This window comes from Oncorhynchus clarkii, chromosome 3, assembly GCF_045791955.1.
Source record: "Oncorhynchus clarkii lewisi isolate Uvic-CL-2024 chromosome 3, UVic_Ocla_1.0, whole genome shotgun sequence".
Taxonomy (NCBI): domain Eukaryota; kingdom Metazoa; phylum Chordata; class Actinopteri; order Salmoniformes; family Salmonidae; genus Oncorhynchus; species Oncorhynchus clarkii.
Genome location: NC_092149.1, coordinates 64,657,737 through 64,675,376, shown reverse-complemented (window position 1 = coordinate 64,675,376; position 17,640 = coordinate 64,657,737). Strand labels below are relative to the sequence as shown.

The 17,640-nt window shown below is 41.3% G+C and overlaps 1 protein-coding gene across 2 annotated transcripts in view; it reads right to left on the bottom strand.

Moving 5' to 3' along the window:
• LOC139401320 (erb-b2 receptor tyrosine kinase 4b) overlaps nucleotides 1-9,796 on the bottom strand; it is a 467,727-nt gene extending 457,931 nt beyond the window's left edge. For both annotated transcript variants that reach the window (XM_071145653.1, XM_071145654.1), the window contains exon 1: nucleotides 9,417-9,796. In XM_071145653.1, the coding sequence (XP_071001754.1) occupies nucleotides 9,417-9,498 (82 nt within the window). In that variant the 5' untranslated portion in view covers nucleotides 9,499-9,796. The remainder of the gene's footprint in view (nucleotides 1-9,416) is intronic.
• Between the last annotated feature and the right edge of the window lie 7,844 nt (nucleotides 9,797-17,640).

Here is a 17,640-nt window from a genome sequence, read left to right as displayed (position 1 = left end):
ACACCAAATTGAGACTAGGCATGAAGAATTCTGCAAAAATATCCTTGGTGTACAACATTAAACACCAAATAATGCATGCAGAGCAGAATTAGGCCGATACCCGCTAATGATCAAAATCCAGAAAATAGCCTTTAAATTCTACAACCACCTAAAAAGAAGCGATTCCCAAACCTTCCATAACAAAGCCATCACCTAAAGAAAAATTTACATGGAGAAGAGCCCCCTAGGCAAGCTGGTCCGGGGGCTCTGTTCATAAACACAAACAGACCCCACAGAGCTCCAGAACAGCAACACAATTAGACCCAACCAAATCATGAGAAAACAAAAAGATAATTACTTGACACATTGGAAAGAATTTATTTTAAAAACCTGAGCAAACTGGAATGCTACTTGGCCCTCAACCGAGAGTACACAGTGGCAGAATACCTGACCACTGTGACTGACCCAAAATGAAGGAAATCTTTAACTCTGTATAGACTCAGTGAGCATAGTCTTGCTTTTGAGTTTAAGAGAGAGAGAGGGAGTTTAAGAAAGAGAGAGAGAGGGAGTTTAAGAGAGAGAGAGAGAGAGAGAGAGAGAGAGAGAGAGAGAGAGAGAGTTTAAGAGAGAGGGAGGGAGTTTAAGAGAGAGAGAGGGAGTTTAAGAGAGAGAGAGGGAGTTTAAGAGAGAGAGAGGGAGGGGGAGGGAGAGAGGGAGTTTAAGAGAGAGAGGGAGGGAGTTTAAGAGAGAGAGAGGGAGTTTAAGAGAGAGAGGCAGTTTAAGAGAGAGAGAGGGAGTTTAAGAGAGAGAGAGAGAGAGAGAGAGAGAGAGAGAGGGGGAGTTTAAGAAAGAGAGAGAGAGGGAGTTTAAGAGAGAGAGAGAGAGAGAGAGAGAGGGAGTTTAAGAGAGAGAGAGGGAGTTTAAGAGAGAGAGAGAGAGAGAGAGAGAGGGAGTTTGAGAGAGAGAGAGGGAGTTTAAGAGAGAGAGGGAGTTGAAGAGAGAGTTTAAGAGAGAGAGTTAGAGAGGGAGTTAGAGAGGGAGTTAGAGAGACAGAAAGTTTAAAAGAGAGAGGAAGTTAGAGAGAGGGAGTTAGAGAGAGAGATAGAGAGAGATAGAGAAAGAGAGAGAAAGAGAGAGATAGAGAAATAGAGAGATAGAGAAAGAAAGAGATAAAGTGAGAAAGCGCAAGAGAAGAGACAAACAAAAAGCATTTTCCTATGTTAGGTGTTCTCTGTTTGCCTGCTAACACATTAAAAGCAGCTTTATCTTAACTGACCGTGCAGAATTACACATCGTTGCCTTGTTGTTCTACTTATTCATGCACACACAAATCGGCTAAATCAAGATGAAGCTTTAAGTGAGCGTTCCAGCTGTCCTGAAGCAGTCAATATCACTCAAAGCCCCTGCTGTAATTACATTGTAAACGCAGATTAGCTATGAATAATTTAAACAGGGATTACTGAAAGAGAAAAAGAAAGAAGAGAGAAAGAAAAAAACAAGAGAGAAATTTGCCCTTTAGCGCCCCCGCAACACGAAACACATGAAACGCTCTTCAGAAGGTGGAGCGGAGCGTGAGCTGCTTCCATGGTTGGGTTTGCCAACCTATTATTATTCTTTGATTTGTTCCCCACTATTATTAAGGAGCCAAGGAAGAGGAGAGGGAGGGAGACTGGGAGAGAGAAAAGAAAAAGTAGAGAATAAAACAAATCACCCTGACTTGTCAGACACTTCAGAGGGAATAACAAGGTTGAGAGAGACCAGAAATTATAAAGGCAACAATTATCTGAACATTTAACTCTAAACATTGTGCTAATGAGTGCGTCTTAGAGGAGATTAGCCATATTTCCATTGTCATTCTAATTATTTCCTCTTTTGTGAAGCGCACAAAGAAAACAAAGGAGAAAAGTGTGTGGGAAGTACTGTATAGACGAGTGCAACAGTCATAGAAAGAGAACGAGGGAAAAGGCTGTGGATTACCAGAGTTGATGCTGTCAATCCCCATTGAGGCTTCACCCCTCTGTCTCCTCCCCCACCCCTCTGTCTCCTCCCCTCTCCCCACTGGTCCTCCCTCCTTCCAGCCCTCCTGTCAGTTTAAACCTTCACAACACACTCGTCAAAAGGCCATTCACTCCGCCAACCCTGCTAACTGACAGACAGTCCCTCAGCCTCTGGTACACACACACACACACACACACACACACACACACACACACACACACACACACACACACACACACACACACACACACACTAGATGGATGCATTTGGAAGGATCTAGACATCTGTATTGTTCCTGCTCATTTGAATAAATCTCTATAGAAAGATGGGTCATAACACTAAATGTACTGAACATGTCATAGACACAGAAAGACAGAGAGAAGACGATGTTTACCAGTGCAAAGCAGAGCAGTGTGGTGAAATGCAGGCCTGCTAGCTACCGGTATGGGATAAGCACTAATTGGCAGTTCCTGTACTGTACATGAGATCTAATTTATTCCGCTGCTATACTCCATGTCTGTAAGCCAGTGTACTGTAAGGGGTACTTTCCCAAAAAATACCAGGTTTTCCAGAACAGGAGGGATTAATAAACAGAAAATATCGAATCCTCCAGCCAGGATTTCTGGAAAATCTTTTTTTGGCAATCCTAGTACTGTATGACAGCGGTCATATATAGTACCGAGATAAAGCCTGTAGGATATAGGATGTGTCAGTGCTGCTGGCTTCTCTCAGTGGGAGGGGTTCCCCCATAATACAATAGACATCCTAATTAAAACAAGAAGAATTGATTCCACCACCGAGACCAAATTCTATTAGAAATTCATCTTGGCAAACATGTGCTGATGTCATTTACATTTTCCCTCAAAATCATTATACTCTGTAAAAATAAAAATATGATAATACTTGACTTGAGAGACACACACAGGCATGAACACGTGCGTGCACACAGACACACATGCACAAGAACACACAAACACACACACAGATTCAGAAAAGGGGAAAGAGCATCCCTAGCACCCCTGGGCAGTATTCTTGGCTTTCAGCCCATACTCAGACACCCTGTAGTTAGTGTAAATTGTAATTCCTACACAAAGCCAGCTGGCACACTAAGACTGGCCATGTTGTGAGCATGTACCAGGGTAAATAATGAATAAAAACAAGATTTACTTTCAAAGAGAGGAGAGTGGAACTTCTGAGACCATAGACAGAGCATTATGAATAAGAGGAGAGAGAGAGATAAACAGAGACAAAAAGACTGCAAAAGAGGGGAACTCACAAGGCCTAATCAGAAGCACAGTAGTCTATTTGTCTCATGTAGCAGATTAAGCCGTAATCTCACATACATGATTTGCAATCTCATGTGCAGCAGTAGGCCTAAGCCACATGTGATGAATTACCAACATGTGATGAATTACCAACATGTGATGAATTACCAACATGTGATGAATTACCAACATGTGATGAATTACCAACATGTGATGAATTACCAACATGTGATGAATTACCGTCCAAACAAAGCGCTGTGGACCTCGGGCTTGGATGGTGCTCATAATTCTATGAAGAAATGATCATCCTCTGCCCCTCCTTGTGCGTCTAGCGACTGCACACGCAGTATATGAGTGTATATGGGATCCAAATATCAGCTAGGCTACTGTATGTATGTCCTCTCTCTCTCGTGTCAACACTTACTGTATCTAATACTGGAAAAACAACCAACAAACATTATATCTATGTCCTATCACCCCCCCCCCCACCCCCCTTTATAAGCCACTTTACTCACACACACACACACACACACACACACACACACACACACACACACACACACACACACACACACACACACACACACACACACACACACACACACACACACACACACACACACACACACAAATGTATCCTGGTGTCACTGTTCTTACTGTTCTCTTCAGCTCTTCAGTTGTTTTGTGTATTGCATGTTCCTCATCTGATTGAGACACTTAACTCAGAGGGCAGAGAGCAGCTAGCGCAGAGCGCCTCACGAGCAGCCCGCGAGTCTGCTTTCACTGAGCAGCCCGCTAGTCTACTTTCACTGAGCAGCCCGCTAGTCTGCTTTCACTGAGCAGCCAGCTAGTCTGCGTTCACTGAGCAGCCTGCTAGTCTGCTTTCACTGAGGAGCCTGCTAGTCTGCTTTCACTGAGGAGCCTGCTAGTCTGCTATCACTGAGCAGCCTGCTAGTCTGCTTTCACTGAGCAGCCTGCTAGTCTGCCTTCACTGAGCAGCCCGCTAGTCTGCTTTCACTGAGGAGCCTGCTAGTCTGCTTTCACTGAGCAGCCTGCTAGTCTGCTTTCACTGAGCAGCCAGCTAGTCTGCTTCCACTGAGCAGCCCGCTAGTCTGCTTTCACTGAGCAGCCCGCTAGTCTGCCTTCACTGAGCAGCCCGCTAGTCTGCTTTCACTGAGGAGCCTGCTAGTCTGCTTTCACTGAGCAGCCTGCTAGTCTGCTTTCACTGAGCAGCCAGCTAGTCTGCTTTCACTGAGCAGCCCGCTAGTCTGCTTTCACTGAGCAGCCTGCTAGTCTGCCTTCACTGAGCAGCCAGCTAGTCTGCTTTCACTGAGGAGCCTGCTAGTCTGCTTTCACTGATCAGCCTGCTAGTCTGCTTTCACTGAGCAGCCTGCTAGTCTGCTTTCACTGAGCTACGGAGGGGATCGCCTGGGAATCAAAGCTCACTATTCTTCCAGCTGAGTGCCAGAGACACAGAGGTCACATCATCTTTATAGCCAAAGGTTTTAAAGGAATGAATAAGAGGGTCTTTGTGTGACGGTGGTGTATTGCCGTGTGGGCAGAAAATGACACCATTATTTTTTGCTTTGATAGAAAGAAATGGAGGGGAACACATGTAATACAAGTGATGTAGTTGAGAGACTGTGAAAGCCACAAGCCAAATACATTCCCATTCTCTGCTGTCCAGACTCCCTGCTTGAGTCAGTCAGACCATGTAAACATTTAGATGTACTGTGAACTCAAGATTGGCGTAATAAGAAAAAACAACCAAAGGTCAACCAAACAACTCGTCCTTGTCATTTCATCTACTGTCGTCTCTGTTTTTGGGGATAGTCAGCGTAATAGGGACTGCTCATATGGTTTATCAACATTGCTACTTGGTTGTAAATTGGTGATATGGTCACTATGACCCAATGTCAGAATATTGACACTATATGAACCAAAGACATCTTAATGCCAGACATTAAAACATGAAAACTTGAAATTACCTTCATGTTGTGTCCTTAATGTACATTAATTACAATGATATAGCTTTTCAAACATAATACAACCAAAATTACCGGGGGATATAGGCCTAGGCAAACATAAAATACGAATCATGAAAAATTATCAAAACATCCAAGCAGAGACTGCATTCCATTTCCCTTGATAAAGCTCCAAATTAAATGTGAGTTTTTTTTGTAATTCAATAAATATTAATAGGACTCAGACTCCATACATTTTTACCTACTTTAATGGAAATGTCCCTTCTTTTAAAGCAAGCAAAAAACAAACAGCATCTGAAGGGAGAAAAAAGGGCAAACACAGCGTGTCGGAAATGGAAACCTAATCTATTCACTTGTCACGGAGCTGATCTCTTACAAGTAGGCCTACACTGTTGACAATAAGTCATATATTAAAACAACTTCATGGAAATATGATTGCAACTATTTAGGCTACCTTTTCACTCATTAATTTGTTTAAAAAAATTATAGGCCTTTCGGTCCCCAGGACCAGGATGGAAAACCACTGGTCAATGGCATGAAGGCAAGAGCCTCCTCATAGCCTTGCAGCCTGTGATTGGTCTGTGTCAGGATGTGGTCCTGTTTGAAGACAAATGTAGTAGTTATAATGGATCACTATTTAATTCAATAGCCTATCTCGATTTGTAGCAAAATAAATGATTTAAAAGAATTCACCATAAGGATCGAACTTGATCATAATAAACATTTTAGAGCCCAAAACGTCCGTCTACAAAATATTTGGGCCGTTCTGGCGATCGTAATTTATATAGGCTTTCTAGGGCAGACCAGGGCTTTTGGCACTACTAGGTTGCTATGCAGTAGAGACCGTCAGAGCTTGTGACTTCACGCTCCAAACCGGATACTGCGGAAAGGATTGTGACAGAAAAATGGAGGTGAGTCCCATGTTTAACTGTGTTGTGGCGCATTCCCACCTGTTTATTGGTTGATTTCCATGACGAAACGCATCATGGATAAAGGTATTTCAACCCTAACTTTTTGATGCGGTCATTTGGCCTGACAGAGGACAGTCATATTATGAGGCCTGGTCAAGTCTGTGCTTGTCAGTAACGTTGCTCTTCGTCCTGTTTGTTGTTTTGTAAATACTGTGATGAGGTTAGACCTACGTTGTTTTGTAAATACTGTGATGAGGTTAGACCTACGTTGTTTTGTAAATACTGTGATGAGGTTAGACCTACGTTGTTTTGTAAATACTGTGATGAGGTTAGACCTACGTTGTTTTGTAAATACTGTGATGATGTTAGACCTACGTTTGGCACCTTGAAATTCCCACCTTGCAAATAAAAGCCTTCACGATGGAATACCTGCCTACCTTACATCACCATATAGCCTAAATGGGATACTTTCGACAAGAGCCCTACCTCTATAGAGTACCGTTTCGGATGCAGCCAAGCAAATCTGGAGAGTGTAACCACCCTCTGTAAAGTGTGTCATGCCAGAGGTGCAGCTGTGGGACATCGGGACACCCAGAGGCACACATGGCAAAGGTGAAGTCAAGTGCTGAGGTAAGCCTCTCCCTCTCGCCTGTCCCTTTTGCCTGTCTCTCTTGCCTGTCCCTGCTGCCTGTCCCTCTTGCCTGTCCCTGCTGCCTGTCCCTCTTGCCTGTCCCTCTCACCTCACCTGTCCTTCCTGCCTGTCCCTCTCACCTGTCTTTCCTGCCTGTCCCTCTGGCCTCTCCATCTCACCTGTCCCTCTGGCCTGTCCCTCTGGCCTGTCCCTCTGGCCTCTCCATCTCACCTGTCCCTCCGATTAACACTGATATTTGTATTCTTCCACCACCATGCAACCATTTTATGTTAACTTCTAAATGTCACAATACTGCTTGATTTAAATGCACAGCCCACTGCAACTTGACAGGATAGACATATCTTCCTTATGTCAAGCAGGATGTTGGATTTACTTGACTGAGACTGAACTGCATAAGAATAAGGCATTATGGATAACAACGCTCTCAGCAAACTGCAGCCGCTGAACCATCACATATATAGAAGCGCAATTGCCATAGGCCTACAACCTCTTTCCAATACAGAAAATATATGAATCAATCCGAGGGCTCCCGAGTGGCGCAGCGATCTAAGGCACTGCATCTCAGTGCTAGAGGTGTCACTACAGACATCCTGGTTTGATTCCAGGCTGTATCACAACAGGCCATGATTGGGAGTCCCATAGGGCGGTGCAGAATTGGCCCAGCATTGATCAGGTTTGCCAGTGTAAGACTTCATTGCAAATAAGAATTTGCCTGGTAAAATAAATAAATAAAACATTATAATATATATGTATGTAATTGCCTGGCAGGCTGGAGTGGAGGCTCGCTGGACAAAATTACTACACATGTTGATTACAACATTTGATTGTTATAATAGGTCTAATGTTCTAATAATTACTAATGTGAACGATAACATTTTAAAAGAACTAGGGCTATCCAATTAAACGGGTCTTATCAGGAATACAGCCGACGGTTTATTTATTCTCTTCCCTGCTCCCTTCTCTTTGTTTAGTAGACAATTCAATCAACGTCTTGTCGCCCTGGGGCAGTGCGGGTGCGCTGTATTGCACCTTTAGCTCTGAACACACCGCATGTAGGTTGTATAGAATGTGAGGCGCGCGGAACAGAGTGGTGCTGTGGTGGATTGGTTACTTAGAATATGTGATTCGATATTAAACGAGAGTTGAAAAGACCAGCTGCGGTGTATATGCTACCTACTGGACAGAGACAGAAACCCTACACCCAGTGCACATGCAGAAGGGGATAAACACCTGCCAAATACTGTATGTTATACAACATGACAACCTTTTTGTTTTTAAAGAGTGTAAAAATCGTTCATAGTAGATATTGAACGGAAAAACCACTCTGAAATATCGGGGTGTGTTTGAGTTTGTGCGTGTGCGTGCGTCTGTGTATGCGTGTGTGTTGCGTGTGTGTGTATCAGCGCGCGCTCTCAGTCCCTTCTCTGGCGCGTAGCGGAGAGTGTTTCTCTCTGGTTCATACTATAGACTACCATCATGTGAAAAGCTGCACTGCTCCAAGCACGGCGCACCAAGCGAGCGATGTGTTAAAAATCTGATCATAGTCAAATGTATAAAGTATTGTACGTTTGAGACGAGTCATACCCTCGTTAGCACACCACTCAACTAGCCTACTTGCTTTACTATAGGCTAGGCTATTTTATACTATTATGCCTAAAACTAGTCTACTATTAACTGATAATAATACTAGGTTAATAATAATAATACTAATAATAAAGACTAGGCTAATATTAGTATAATAATAATAATAATAGCCGGCTTTGTTATTACCTATGAGTAGAAAGTTAATAGATAGGTGAATTCAGAGAACAAATGTGCCCTTTCAAAGTGACAAAAGTACCTGCGACTTGTAAACCAAAGCCAACAAAACACGATTTTTATTTACCGGAATCGAATGTTATCTGAGAAAACAAAAACACACACACACAGACGGACGAACCAATGCCCACTATAAATGCCCACCACCCACTCTCACAGTGCGACGGACGACGCGAGATGAGAATAAAGCAGGAGCCAGGAATCTATGGTGGACTTGGTCTCAGTCTCAGTGAAGTCCGCTCTTTTCCAAGCCAACGGACACGTGTGTCGGTGATTTAATGCTCCTTATTCTCAAAAAAATGAACAGTGCCGCTCTCTGTCTGTGCTTGTGCTCGAGGCTGAGATCAGAAACATGTTGTCCGTTGAGATTCCTCGAATTTCGTTAGAGAGAAATACATAAGGAATTCAGAAATGTTACCAGCCAAACACACGTCACTCTTTCATTTCGGATGGTTTGTCATTGTGGGAATAGAATAACCTAGCTAATATATAGTGATATTTCTCAATATGACCTCTTTAACTTAGAGGATAAGTGTATGGGCTACTTTAGGCTACTCTTCAATGTTCTTAGATAGAGTCAGGGTGATTTTAAAATGGATATGAACGAAAATCAACATAGTGTGTATAGATAATTTGAAGGGCAACCCAGAGAGTTTGTAAACAAAACGGCCAAATTGTGTGGGGACTGTTGGAAGAGGCATACAACACACTACTTGTTCAGTGCGCAGCGCGCAGACAGTTGTGACAAGAGTAGCCACAAACCTCTTGCGCTGTGCACCAGCCAGCCAGACACCGAACTGTCACTCACCTGCTTGTGAAGAGATCCTCCGAAACAGCGCAGAAGTGAGCAGAAAGCCCAAGCAACACAGAACCGATGCTAGTAGCTTCATTTTCAGGGGTTCGCAGTAACTCCTTCGATTCACATGTCCAGAAGCAAGATCCCTTTCGGCTTGACAAATATGAAAATGTAGAAGCTTGTGTCAGTTTGCGGTTAGGTTATTGATTCGAGTTAGTAGTAGACTAATTAGTCCAACTCGGTCTTCTTCTTCTCCTTGTCTGGTTTATGCCTAGTGAATAAATGTGAATAAAAGTTCAAACCGATATTAGGTAGCGTATGTTCCAAGGTAGCGCATTGATATGGCTTGTCAAAAATAGTAAAGCAATGCTCATGCCATTCATTACTCTCTCAGAGTTGGATACGGTACTAAGCGACTGCGTACTGTCTAGAGACACACCCCCTTGCAATTTTGTCTCCTCCCACAGTCAACAGGATTGGTTGAAGGTAGCGCTGATTGATTTAAGCCCTCCTCCTAGAACCAGGGATTTTTAATGTTGCCAAAATCCTTGAATTTGTTGCATAGGTCCCTTGCAACTGTCTAAATCTACAAAATAATATTGCTTGTCAAAATGATGCGTTATATGCCTACCTGTTTTGGGAGACCTACATTTAAGCATAATAGGCTACTCTAGCATTTATTCTTACCACTTAAAATGTATTTAAATTGTGGACTATCGTTACATTTCTGGAGACATGTCTAAATGGGTCTGGAACCAACAGGACCACGAACAGCTTCTACCCCTAAGCCATATAAGACTGCTTAATAGCTAGTTAAAGAAGCACTATGCAGAAATTGCTCCACAATTTCAAGGTGGTTTAAATGATAAAAAAAATAGCCTAATTTCAGTTTATGTGACACAACAAGCAACTGTAGGGTAGAGAATCATTGTACCGTTTAAACAGCTGTGAAATATATTTTCCATAACCATGCTATGTTGTTGTCTTAGGTCTCTCTTTATGTAGTTTTGTGGTGTCTCTCTTGTCATGATCTGTGTTTTGTCCTATATTTACATTTTTAATCCCAACCCCTGTCCCGGCAGGAGGCCTTTTGATTTTGGTAGGCGTCATTGTAAACAAGAATTTGTTCTTAACTGACTTGTCTAGTTAAATGAAGGTAAAATAAAACAAAATAAAGCATTTAAATATTGTATTTTCTGCTGTTTGAAGCTGGTGTATAAACCCAAAAGTAAAAGAGTCAAAAACGAAACTTAAGACCAGGAAGCATAGAAACAGCACACATGGAAACGATCTACTGCTTCTTAGACTAGCTTTCAATGAGAATGACAGATCTATAACAGTTATAGTTAGTAAATGTTAGTTACTAACATTTTTATGTGAATTTGTTGGGGTTGCCCAAAAAGTGACATATTGCAGCTTTAAATAGCTAGCTGGACTATCTGCAATGTCCCTTTTTACACTAACTTTGTTTGACTCATCACAGACTGTACACTGCTGCTACTGTTTACCATCTGTCATCTTATTCCTAGTTATATGTACAGTATACTGTATATCTACCTCAATTACCTCTTTCCCCTGCACATGGACTCAGTAATGGTACCTGTTGTATATAGTCAGGTTATCGTTTCTCATTGTGTATCTACTTTTACTTTAATTATTACGTATTTGAATTTTCTATTATTTATCTATTTTCTTTTTCTCTGCAATTTTGGGAAGGGACGTAACTAAGCTTTTCATTGTTAGTCCACACCTGTTGTTTATGAAGCATGTGAAGCATGTGACTAATACAATATGATTTGAGTCAACAGACATTCCTGTTTTTAATGGCCTGCCCATCATTTTTATAAATGACCCTGAGAATAAGGGAATGTTAATTGATTAAGTCAGAAACCACACCTGTGAAGCACCTGCTTTCAATATACTTTGTATCCCTCATTTAGTCAAGTGTTTCCATTATTTCGGCAGTTACCTGTATTTCCATGTTGAAGCCAGTAAAAACAACTAGATCGGCTAGGCTACATATTTGTTATAACTAGGCCTATTGTAGTAGCTACTGTATACTATTTAATAAACTATCTTCAATGGATAGGACAAACATCCATGGCTCCTACGGAAGAGCCATTAGGCCTACATTGCTTTATGCTCATGGAACGAGAGATTTATGATATCCTGCTTCTGACCCTATCCTATTTAGAAATATTGTTGTTGTTAAAAAAAAACCGGATTGAATGTTAGTCCACACCTGATGTTTACGAAGCATGTGATGAATAAAATTTGATTTGACACATATTAACATAATGAGGGCAGGTTATAGGGCAGGTTATTATCTTAGAGTAGGTCTATGTGTTGTCTAGAATTAAACAGAATACATTTTTACTCAACTTTGACTTCTGAACTTAAAAACAAACTGTTTGAATGACCTACCTCTCAATAACACCCTCTCTCTCTCTCTCTCCCTCTCTCCCTCTCTCTCTCCCTCTCTCTCTCTCTCTCTCTCTCTCTCTCTCTCTCTCTCTCTCTCTCTCTCTCTCTCTCTCTCTCTCTCTCTCTCTCTCTCTCTCTCTCTCTCTCACACCCCAAGAGAGAAGAGAACACCCTCTGAGCTGCAATATGCCAAAACATCTGGTCTGAAAAGCACATTTTCTTATGTTTGGCATACATGGACACACACACACAAGCACACACACACACTCGCAGGCACACGCACGTACAAATACACATACGCTCACTTTTAAGTAGCGTTGTAGGTCTACTGTAGCCTAAAAGCTTTCTGAACATTTTGCATGTTGTTTGCCCTTAATACAACTGTATTAAGAATATTAATGTTAATTAAAGTGAACTGTAGAATCAAGGTAAACGAAAAGGTAGACTGAATTTAAAACTTATTTATACAAATAACATGGTGAAGAACCACGGAGAAGGAGATGAAGGACTGTGGCCTGTCATGGAAAGCCATCCTGAAAAAAGCAGAAGATCGACAGCTAGGTCACGCTCTCATGGAAGCCTTATGATCCAAATAGGAACAAGAGGATTAAGTAATGTGTTATTGCATGATTTGTTATTGCATGAAATGTTATGTCAACTAACACTATAGTATTGCTTATATTATCATTTTATAGAGAAGCATTACATTTTATGGCATATCTTTTTTAGCATTGGCCTATAATGATGAATGTCATATATACACTATAGTTCAAAAACTTGGGGTAATTTAGAAATGTCCTTATTTATGAGAGAAAAGCACATGTTTTGTCCATTAAAATAACATCACATTGATCAGAAATACAGTGTCGACATTGTTAATGTTGTGAATAACTATTGTAGCTGGAAACGGCTGATTTTTAATAGAATATCTACATAGGTGTACAGAGGCCCATTATCAGCAACCATCACTCCTGTGTTCCAATGGCATGTTGTGTTAGCTAATTCAGGTCTATAATTTTAAAAGGATTATTGATCATTAGAAAACCCTTTTGCAATTATGTTGGCACAGTAGAAAACTTTTGTTCTGATAAAAGAAGCAATAAAACGGTCCTTCTTTAGACTAGTTGAGTATCTGGAGCATCAGCACTTGTGGGTTCGATTACAGGCACAAAATGGCCAGAAACAAATAACTTTCTTTTGAAACTTGTCAGTCTATTCTTGTTCTGAGAAATGAAGGATATTACAGGTTAGAAATTGCCAAGAAATGGAAGATCTGGTACAACACTGGTACTACTCCCTTCACAGAACAGCGCAAACTGACTCTAACTAGACTAGAAAGAGGAGTGGGAGGCCCCAGTGCACAACTGAGCAAGAGGACAAGTACATTAGAGTGTCTAGTTTGAGAAACAGACGCCTCACAAGTCCTCAACTGGCAGCTTCATTAAATATTAACCACAAAACACCAGACTCAACGTCAACAGTGAAGAGGTGACTCTGGGATGGTGGCCTAGGCAAAGTTCCTCTGTCCAGTGTCTGTGTTCTTTTGCCTATCTTAATCTTTTATTTTTATTGGCCAGTTATTCGGCTAGTCTGAGATACGGCTTTTTCTTTGCAACTCTGCCTAGAAGGCCAGCATCCCGGAGTTGCCTCTTCACTGTGGTTCCCAATGTAGAATAATATTGAAGGCATGAAAACTATAAACCATATGAAGTCATGTAGTAACCAATTCAAACGAATCAAAATATATTTTATAATTGAGATTCTTCAAATTAGCCACTCTTTGCCTTGATTACAGTTTTGCACACTCACTCTCAACCAGCTTTATGAGGTAGTCACATGGAATGTTAAAAGTTAATTTGTGGAATTTCTTTCCTTCACAATGCGTTTGAGCCAATCAGTTGTGCTGTGACAAGGTAGGGGTTGTATACAGAAGATAACCCTATTTGGTAAAATACCATGTCCATATTATGGCAAGAACAGCTCAAAAAAGCAAAGAGAAATGACATTCCATCCATATTTTAAGACATGAAGATCAGTCAATCTGGATAATTTCAAGAACTTTGAAAGTTTCCTCAAGTAGAGTCGCAAAAACAGTCAAGAGCTACGATGAAACTGACTCTCATGAGGACCGCCACCGGAAAGGAAGACCCAGAGTTACCTCTGCTTCAGAGGATAAATTCAGCCTCATAAACTAACAATTAACCTCACCTCAGATTCCAGCCCAAATAAATGCTTCACAGAGTACAAGTAACAGATACATCTCAACATCAACTGTTCAGAGGAGACTGCGTGAATCCGACCTTCATGGTCGAATTTCTACAAAGAAACCACTACTAAAGGACACCGATCATAAGAAGAGACTTCCTTGGGCCAAGAAACACGAGCAATGGACATTAGACCGGTGGAAATCTATCCTTCGGTCTGATGAGTCCAAATTTGAGATTTTTGGTTCCAACCACCATGTCTTTGTGAAAGGCAGAGTAGGTGAACAGATGATCTCCGCATGTGTGGTTCACAATTTGAAGCATAGAGGAGGAGGTGTGAAGGTGTGTTTTTTTTTTGCTGGTGACATTATCTGTTATTTGTTTTTAAATTCAAGGCACACTTAACCAGCATGGCTAACACAGCATTCTGCAGCGATACACAATCCCATCTGCTTTGCTCTTAGTGGGACTATCGTTTTTCAACAGGTCAATGACCCAAAACACACCTCCAGGCTGTGTAAGTGCTGTTTGACCAAGAAGTAGAGTGATGAAGTGCACATCAGATGACCTGGCCTCCACAAGACTGTTGGAAAAGCATTACAGGTGTCTACCTCATGAAGCTGGTTGAGGGAATGCCAATAGTGTGCAAAGCTATCATCAAGGCAAAGGGTCGCTACTTTGAAGAATATAACATATCAAATATATTTTTATGTGTTTAATTTGTTTACTAAATGATTCCATATGTGTTATTTCATAGTTTTGATGCCTGCCTATTATTCTACAATATAGAAAATAGTACAGTTAAAGAAAAACCCTTGAATGATTAGGTGTGTCCAACCTTATGAGTGGTACTGTATAAATATTGGTTAATTTTAGAACAGCTACGGCTGAACACATAGTCCAAATAACATTCAGAGATTCAGAGAAAACACAATGAACTCATAATTCTAGAATGATAATGCTATGAAAATATGAAACCCGGGAGAGACTTGTGCCACCTGGCATAAGTGTTACACCTTGAGCCTCAGTTTAAATCCCCTACGCTTCATCTTAAATGTTAAAGCAAATAGCCCCTTTTTACAATGTATCCTTCGTCCGTCCTTTTTTCAAATGTTCCTTGATTTCTTGTAGAAAATGGGAAGTCTGCCATTTTTGCTTTTCAGGGTCACAATGGACAGTTTTTTTGCTTGAGTGCAGAATAAATAACAATGCATTGAACTGTACGACACTAACCTTTTCACCGAAACTGTAGTTTTGACCTTTCACCACAGGGGGGAGGTAGACTATAACCTAAGAGGTTACCACATCACGACACATTTAGCATAAAGCTAGCAGTGGGATGACTCAATGTGTGCTTTCCAAAGGGTACTCTATTCACTTTATAGTGCACACATTTTTACCACAACCCCTTGGGACCTGGTGAAAAGTCATCCACTACATAGGGAATAAGGTGTCATTTGGGAGAGTACCATTTGGGACACATCAATGACTCAAGCTGGTACCAACAAGTTTACTGGCTCAGTGCCTCTTAATTTGACACATTGGAGCATCTTATCATTTAGACACATTGTTATTAAAACACGACTTAATGTGACAAGCATTTAATATCGCTGACAACAACCAAGTGATTAAGAAATATAATTCTTATTCCTCGCTCGAAACCATTTCCAATGGCTGCCTTTTATCATTTTCATAACACCTCAAATGCAATTCAGACCACTCTATTATGTTTGTTTGTGTGTAATTTCATTATTTTAAAGATCGCTCCTCTGACAGTATCTTCTTAATGCTGTCAATTACATCATTCTTTCCATGGATTTTCATGAAACAGAAACAGAAAATTATGACGTTCTGTGTGAGACTGTGTGTGTGTGTGTGTGTTTGTGTTCCTGCCTGGGCTCCCCTGGTTCCAGTGGTGTAGCTAATCTAATACATAAGTCCCTGATTTGTTTAATGGATGAGACTTTGCTGCATGAGGCGAGCCAATAAATCCATAGCAGCCTCCAGAGGGCTAATGCCTCATAATGATTCCACACACACAATGTTCTGCAACTTATGAAGCAACTTTATCATACTCCTCCTCACACAGACACAGTGCTTATTTGTTTCACTGCTACCCTGCAACCAAGGCAATCTCTCCCCCTGCAGCAAGGTTATTCAAAAAGGCCCTGCATCCAAAATATCATCCTATTCCCTACATAGTGTACTACTTTTTATGGGCCTGGGTCAAAAGTAGTGCATTGTATAGGGAATAGAGTGACATTTAGAACGCAAAAACTGAGCCTGTGAAAAAGTTCCAGTACAAACATTTGTTATTGTCAGAGCTAAACTTTTCTTTCAATATACAGTACCAGTCAAAAGTTTGGACACACATACTCATTCAAGAGTTTTTCTTTATTTTTACTATTTTCTACATTGTAGAATAATAGTGAAGACATCAAACCTATGAAATAACACATATGGAATCATGTAGTAGCCAAAAAAGTGTTAAACAAATCAAAATATATTTTATATTTGAGATTCTGCCACCCTTTGACTTGATGACAGCTTTGCACACTCTTGGCATTCTCTCAACCAGCTTCATGAGGTAGTCACCTGGAATGCATTTCAATTAACAGGTGTGCCTTGTTAAAAGTTAATTTGTGGAATTTCTTTCCTTCTCAATGCGTTTGAGCCAATCAGTTGTGTTGTGACAAGGTAGGGGTGATAATCAGAAGATAGCATTCGCAAAAACCATGAAGCGTTACGATGAAACTGGCTCTCATGAGGACTGCCAAAGGAAAGGAAGACACAGAGTACCTCTGCTGCCCTGGATAAGTTCATTAGAGTTTACCAGCCTCAGAAATTGCAGCCCAAATAAATGCTCCACATAGTTCAAGTAACAGACACATCTCAACATCAACTGTTCAGAGGAGACTGTGTGAATCAGGCCTTCATGGTCGAATATCTGCAAAGAAACCACTACTAAAGGACACCAAAAAGAAGAAGAGACTTATTTGGACCAAGAAACACCAGAAATGGACATTAGACTGGTGGAAATCTGTCCTTCGACGTGATGAGTCCAAATTTGAGATGTTTGGTCCCAACCGCCATGTCTTTGTGAGACACAGAGTAAGTGAACGAATGATTTCCGCATGTGTGTTTCCCACCATGAAGCATGGAGGAGGAGGTTTGATTGTGTGAGGGTGCTTTGCTGGTGACACATTGTCTGTGATTTATTTAGAATTCAAGGCACACTTAACCAGCTTGGCTACCACAGCATTCTGCAGTGATACACCATCCCATCTGGTTTGCGCTTAGTTGGACTGTCATTTGTTTTTCAACAGGACAATGACCCAACACATCTCCAAGCTGTGTAAGGGCTATTTGACCAAGAAGGAGAGTGATGGAGTGCTGCATCAGTAGACCTGGCCTCCACAATCACCCGATCTCAACCCAATTGAGATGGTTTTGGATGAGTTGGACCTCAGAGTGAAGGAAAAGCAGCTAACAATTGCTCAGCATATGTGGGAACTTCAAGACGGTTGAAAAATAATTCCAGGTGAAGCTGGTTGAGAGAATGCCAAGAGTGTGCAATGCTGTCATCAAGGCAAATGGTGGCTACTTTG